General features: G+C 45.6%; 1 protein-coding gene across 1 annotated transcript; it reads right to left on the minus strand.

Moving 5' to 3' along the window:
• Positions 1–935: 935 nt before the first annotated feature.
• On the minus strand, positions 936–6,472 carry RSKR (ribosomal protein S6 kinase related). Its single transcript, XM_061142914.1, has 12 exons — positions 6,164–6,472; positions 5,527–5,775; positions 5,350–5,433; positions 5,163–5,231; positions 4,750–4,819; positions 4,410–4,514; positions 4,211–4,251; positions 3,936–3,963; positions 3,737–3,826; positions 3,561–3,649; positions 3,331–3,441; positions 936–2,892 (listed from the first exon to the last, which is right to left on the minus strand). The coding sequence occupies exons 1-12, from the start codon at positions 6,218–6,220 to the stop codon at positions 2,668–2,670; spliced, it is 1,218 nt and encodes a 405-aa protein (XP_060998897.1). The 5' UTR covers positions 6,221–6,472; the 3' UTR covers positions 936–2,667.
• Positions 6,473–6,562: the final 90 nt, after the last annotated feature.

The raw sequence follows: 6,562 nt of genomic DNA on the forward strand, positions 1-6,562 counted from the left end.
GTCAAACAGCCTGCGCTGTCATTTAACCGAGAGGAGACAGAATTTCTGGTGTTTTCTTGGGACTTACCTCAGAGCCCGCAACAAGTTCACTGGAACAGTCATAGCTTACAAGTATTTGGACATTTATTAGGCACCTGGCACTCTTCCAGATGCCTTTTATATCTTAGCTCCTTTAATCCTGAAAAGAGCTATGAAATAGGTGCTGTAAATATCCCCGTTTTACAGACACAGGAACTGAGTCACACGTAATGTCTTTTGTCCAAGGTAGTAAGTTCCAGGGTACATATTACCACTCACACTACCAACTATATTCTACTGTCGCTTGAGACCGGTGTGGGAAACTAGCTACTGGAGATGGGATTAATTTTGGAAAACAGCCTAAAGGTAAGTATTTGGAGTTATAGTTTATCATAAAGTATGTTCGGTTGAACACTCGCAGGCACGTTATTGACACTCTTAAGTCATAATGAATTTGGAAAAGGCAGTAGCCCAGGGAGGAAAAACCATAATGTTATGAACTTCAGGGCTCTCAGGGGATGGGCTCTTCTGTATTATCCAGTAGCAGAGCCACTAGCCACATGTGGCTACCGACACTTCAAATGTGGCGAGTCCAACTGAGACTGTAGGAGTAAAAAACAAACTGGATTTTGAGGACTTTGTTTGAAAAAAAAAAGAATACCTTATTTTAAAATGTTGATTACATGTTGTGAAAGTCGCTCAGTTGTGTCCAACTCTTTGCAACCCCCATGAACTGTATAGTCCATGGAATTCTCCAGGCCAGAACACTGGAGTGGGTAGCCTTTCCCTTCTCCAGGGAATCTTCCCAACCCAGGAATTGAACCGGGAGGATTGCAGGCGGATTCTTTACCAACTGAGCTATGTTGAGATATTTTTAGATATATTGGGTTAAATAAAATGCAGTACCATAGACCAGATGGCTTAAACAACGGAAATTTATTTTTTCACAATACTGGAGCCTAGAAGTCGGATCAAGGTGTCAGCAGAGTTGGCTTCTTCTGAGGCCTCTTACACTGAGATATCTGTTGGTGGATCAAGTCACCAGGTCTCCTAAATTCCAGTCTAATACTCTTTACTGTTTTAGAAGCCATTAGTTTCTATTTCTAGTATTGGTTTTTTATCCAATGTGAAGTTCTGGTCATGACAACTTTAGAAATAGGTAGTAAAGCTTAAAAATTCTCTAAAGAGAAACAAATGAAATAGTCAAAAGGCTTAAGGATACATTATTTATTTATATATCAACCTAATTCTAAAAGGCTTACAAAGATGGAGGTAATCTACTAAGATTTTTAAAAAAGGATTAATACAGAAAAATGAAAATAAGAAAAGTAAAGGCAGAAAAGGAGGATGGAACCAAGAACATGGCTAGCATACAAAACATAATATGAGGTCCTAAACACTTGCTGGAAGTGGACCACAAGCTGGGCTCTCAGTGGTCTAGCATCATATGAAAAGAAAAATAGACTCAGTTGAATATAAATTGTCTTTAAGGTAAAAACCAACCAGCAATTGAGGAAAAGCACAATTGGGTTCAGAGAAAATTTTCTCACATACATCCATATATACAACATTATGATCTATAAACACCCTTTACAGTATCCACAGCAATTAAATTTCATAGGGATTTTCATATGGATTGTCAAAATATAATTCAGAAAAAGCAGTTCTGCAGAGGTCAATAAAATGCCAGCTATGTACAGGGAAAATCTGGCTTAAACCAGGAACAAAATTAATAAACAGTACTCGAGTACTTCCCAGACTCTCTTCAGATATGACTGAAGAATAATGAAAGTGAAGCTTTTAGGAAGTTAAAGAAAAATGAAAAGAAGTCATGAAGGCCAGAAATGTATACAATTTTAAGGTTCAGATTATTTTACTAAAGGAAAAGGTTCTTGAGTTCCATCTCTTATCTTAAATCTCAAAGTTGATGTCATGCCTCTTAATCCATTGGTTTGCACATCAGAAACTAAACACTTGGCCATCTAGGGAATAGGTCAGTTTAAGAATACTTATGTCTTTCAAAGAGGTTTTGTTTTGGAAAAAATGTGGATAGTTATTCCAGTTACCCCTAAAGAAGACATGTAACCCCCCCCCCCCCCAAGTTTCATTTCTTATTCTCCTCCTCACAGTATGCTATTAGATTTAACTTTTTAAATTTTTAAAAATTAGACTGACTTTGGGCCCTAAATCATGTTTTACCCGCATATTTAGGGGTTGAAATAAATGCTAGCTTTTGAGACCTCTGAAAAATATTCATACTGCTTCTGACAAGCCTATTAAACACATAAATAGCACCTTGGGAACCCATGAAATGTTTTGCTCATGAAAGGAAACATGGCACAGAAACAAGAAGGAAAAGTGGAATAAACTTCTGGCTAAAAACTGCAGGGTATAAGCACTGGAGAAGTGAAATAAAGGTAAAGGTCCACACTCTGATCTGAGACTGAGATAGGCTGTATGATGAGGTAAGGACTAGGGCATCGTGGCTGCCAACAGAACACCCAGTCTGAACTCTGGTTCAACACCTAGAGGAACAGAGTGATAAGAGGCTACAAAGTGAAAACAAACTGATCATCAGGTGGTCACAGTGAGCTGGCAGTGGAGGAAGTCCTCAAGTTCCTGGATGGGCCCCAACTCCAGTAGAGAAGCTCAAGTCAGCCTCGGGTGGACCAGGAAGGACTCCAGATTACAGTCAAAGTCCTTGAAAAACATGGACTCCGATGATGGACTAGACTGGGCAGCTTGTGTCTCCAAGACAAAGTTCACTGGATGCTTCTGTAGGAGCTCTGGGTCAAAGGCCACACCCCGGAAGAAAGGGTGGACCTGGAAGTGATGCAAATAACGTAGACGGTGAAGGGGATCCTGATGTAAGAGCTGAAGGAAAACAGAACATGAAGGAGGAGAGACTGGGGTATGAAAGGGATGGAACAGAGAAGCTGGAAAAGGAGAAAGAAGTTCATGGATCTGTGGAGGGCAGGGAGAAGAACCCAAAAGAATAGAGGATATGTAAAAGTGGGTGAAATAGGCTAATTTGGGGGCAGCAGTAGGAATAAAGGAGCTGTATTGATAAGAGAGCAGCACTCTCTCAGAAGTGACCTGCTATGGATAGGGACAAGCTTTGGAGGATCAGGAACTCAGGTATAAAGTCTTAAGTGCTATTTAGAAGGCAAGTAGTGAGGTAGTACTTGATCAAGTTGGAATAGCCCCCATACCTGCCCACCACCAATAACTAATCAGAGGATTGGGGACATACCACTTCAGTGATAGGGAAAGAAATTAAGGTTTTGGTAGTGAAGTCGTGCTCGCCCTTACCTCACGGAGTAGGAGTGAGAGCCCCTGGTTAAGAGAAGATGGGATCTCAGAGTCATAGTGGGTCACACTTGCCAACATGGCCACATGATCTCTCTCTGCTGGCACTGGGAACTGAGTTAAGGGGTGGGAAGATGTCATTGCTTAGAATGAGGGAAGATTTCTTAACATCTTTCTTCCCACCAGAAAGCAACTCCTCTCTTCTTTGCCCAACGTCACTACCATTCTCTCACCTTTCCAGTTGACAGAGAAAAAAGCAAGACACCCAGGGACCACCAGTCAGCAGCATGGTTGTAAGGCCCTCCACTCAGGACCTCGGGCGCTACAGATTTGAAAGATACTTGTCACTGACATCTGTTGGCTTTCCTCCTGCCTACTGCTTACCCATCAGCTTTAGCCTCTCCCTCACCCATGTACTGAAGAGTGCCACAGATAGTATAGGCTCGGGCTCCTTGGGGCAGGTGGCGGGACAAACCAAAGTCTGTCAGTTTCAGATGGCCTGTGAAAAACAAGGCATCAGCACCACTCTGTTCCAACCCTTATCAGTCATGACTTATTTCCAAACTGTGGTGCCTCTTACTCTGGGACTAGAAAAAGAAATGACTTACCTCGTTCGTCCAGAAGGATATTCTCCATCTGAAAGACCAGAGGTGAGAAGTTATTATTCATTCTCTTCCTTTCACCCCTTTTTCATCATGTGTATCCTCAGCTGAAGAAGATGTCCTTGCTCAGCAGCCAAGTCTATACTTGGAGGGCCCTTGCCCAAATCCTTAACACCCACGAGGGTCCCAAGGTCAACTGTTTTCAGCAGCTCCTCCAACCTTCTTGGATCTATTGGAATGTCTTACTGAAGTCCCTCCTCAAAAACAAAACATTTAATTACCTTCACATCTCGATGGATGATGCCCAAGTCATGGAGATAGCCTGTGGATGACAGCAAGCATGAGGGTTACTGAAGCTCTTTGTCCTCATTTCCCTGATAGCTCCCACCCCATTTCTATCCCTGTTGACTTCAGCTCTCTCCTGCCTCCTCCCTCCCTCAATTCCTTCCTCATTTCCATTACCACTCCTGTTTCACTTACACAGCACCAGGATCAGCTCAGCAGCAAAAAGGCGGATGGAAGCCTCAGTCAGGCGGCCAACAGCAGACCACACAGAGTACAGATCTGTGCTGCAGTAGCTGCACACTGCAAAGCACCAGAAGTCTGGGCAATATTTGGGGCCTGCTGTGCCTGGGCGCAGGGCACTGTATGCCTGCTGCCCAAACCGATGCCACCTGCTGTCCCTTCTCCCTCTGGGAGAGAGCAGTACTACAAGAAGGGGAACAGAGCAAAGGCAGAACAAGCCAAAGGGATGGGTAATCTCAGGTGGGGAGTACAGGAAAAGTACCCTTGGGAAAAAGGAGAGAAGCCAGTTACTCACTAATGAAGAGGTGTCGTTTTCCCTGCCAGGTGTCCCCCATACTGTGTACAAAAGGATGGTTGATCTGTCGCTATGGACGAAGAAGTGAGGAACATTGAGGGTCACTGAGGATCAAGGCAGCCAGAAGTCAGGCTTTACCTAGTTGTGCAGAAAGGAAGCTGCTGCCCCACCTCTCAGTTCAGGCTGCCTGCCTGGTACCCCACTACTAAGGAACACACTGGATTTGCTGGAGAGTTTCCCCCCAGGACCTAGAATCACTCTACTGATAGCGGCATTTCCTGAGGTCTTCTGGTTACAGCAGAGGGAGGGGTCAGAGTCAGGAAAAGCAGGCTAGCTGGACAAAGAAGGGCTTCCTCCACCTGCCGTTTGGTTCTTCCGAGGATCCCTTCCAGAGCTGTGCGCACACTGCATACCTGGATGCTGACCTCCTCTTTGCACTGCCTCAGGATGTCCCTCCGTAGGACCTTCGCCTTGGGTACCACCTATAAAAGCAGAGGAGTGATGCTAGGGGAAGTGTTATTAAATTGTTTATTCCTCCAACCTCTCCGAATCAAGGCTGGAGGCAGGGACTAGACAATGTGGGAGTATCTAGGTCCCTACCTTCACTGCAAATACTGCTTTCTGGCCACAATCTAGCACCTTGAGGACCGTTCCAAAGGAGCCTTTAGCCACAAGGCCTAAAATCTGTACAGATAAGTGAAGAACAGGGCAGTTGAGACTCTGTTTCTTGATTTCTCCCTGAGACTGAGACCCCTTCCAGGGATTCCACTGACCTACCTTTAGCTGCTGATGCCCCCTAAGGGGCCTAATAGGAAACTCCGGCAGAAAGAGGTTGATGAACTGAGGCACTGGCCATTCAGGCAGCGGCTTCTCTACTAGCAGTGGGGCTGGCTCCAGGGGCTCCCGATGCAGGAACTGATGCCCCCGTAGTCCCCACAGTTCTTTCACACCTGACCTTGTGGTCCCCACACCTGACCAGAGGCTCTTCCAGCCTTGGACCCAGGGGCCCTGGATGGTGCCACCCTGCTGAGAACCAAAGGAGCCACTAAACTTTCTGCCCCTGAGGCATTACAGGTTCTGCCCATCTTAGCAGGCACTCCCTCAAATCTCAACCCTAAAGACATAGATTTGGCCCAGTCAAGATGGCCACTGCCCTTGCATCAAGCCAAGGTCTGGATTTCCTGGACACAATTAAAATCCTCCAGGAAAGCAATATTTGGACATTTCCCCCATATGGCATCAGAAATTCAGCCTGCACCTCTCAGTATGGGGCTGGGATAGCTACTTTGATAGTAAAGCCTCCCTGCCCCACCCCCACAGTGGACAACACTGTCACCGCCAGTCAATTGCCAGGCCTTAAGCACATGCCTCTTTCACCTCCCCTAAAGAAGCTGCCAGAGGCCCCACACCCTACCTTATGAGAAGCAGCCATCTGGGCATGGTGCCCCTGCCGGCAGCTCACTGCTCCCATCCCCAGCTTCTGCCTCCTGTCTCCTTCTGCTACATCTGCTGCCCCAGTTACATAAGCAATTCCTCCCCAGTGCTGTTATACACAAGCCCCGCCTCTTCTCCTTGCCGTTCAAACTAGAGATGCCAATGATGCAGTCAAACCTCACCCTTATCCCCAAATCCTATCGCCCTGGTGAAGAATAGCTTAGAGCCAGGACTAAAATATGCAGAGATCTGTCAGCATGGGACCCATGTCACATAAGAGCTGGGAAATATCTGAGATACAGCTTCAGGTAGGAAGGAAAAAGCCACCCTCAAGAGTGGCAGCTAGGATTGGTGGTTTCTTGGATTGATGGAGAGAAAA

This window comes from Dama dama, chromosome 5 (assembly GCF_033118175.1).
Source record: "Dama dama isolate Ldn47 chromosome 5, ASM3311817v1, whole genome shotgun sequence".
Classification (NCBI taxonomy): Eukaryota; Metazoa; Chordata; class Mammalia; order Artiodactyla; family Cervidae; genus Dama; species Dama dama.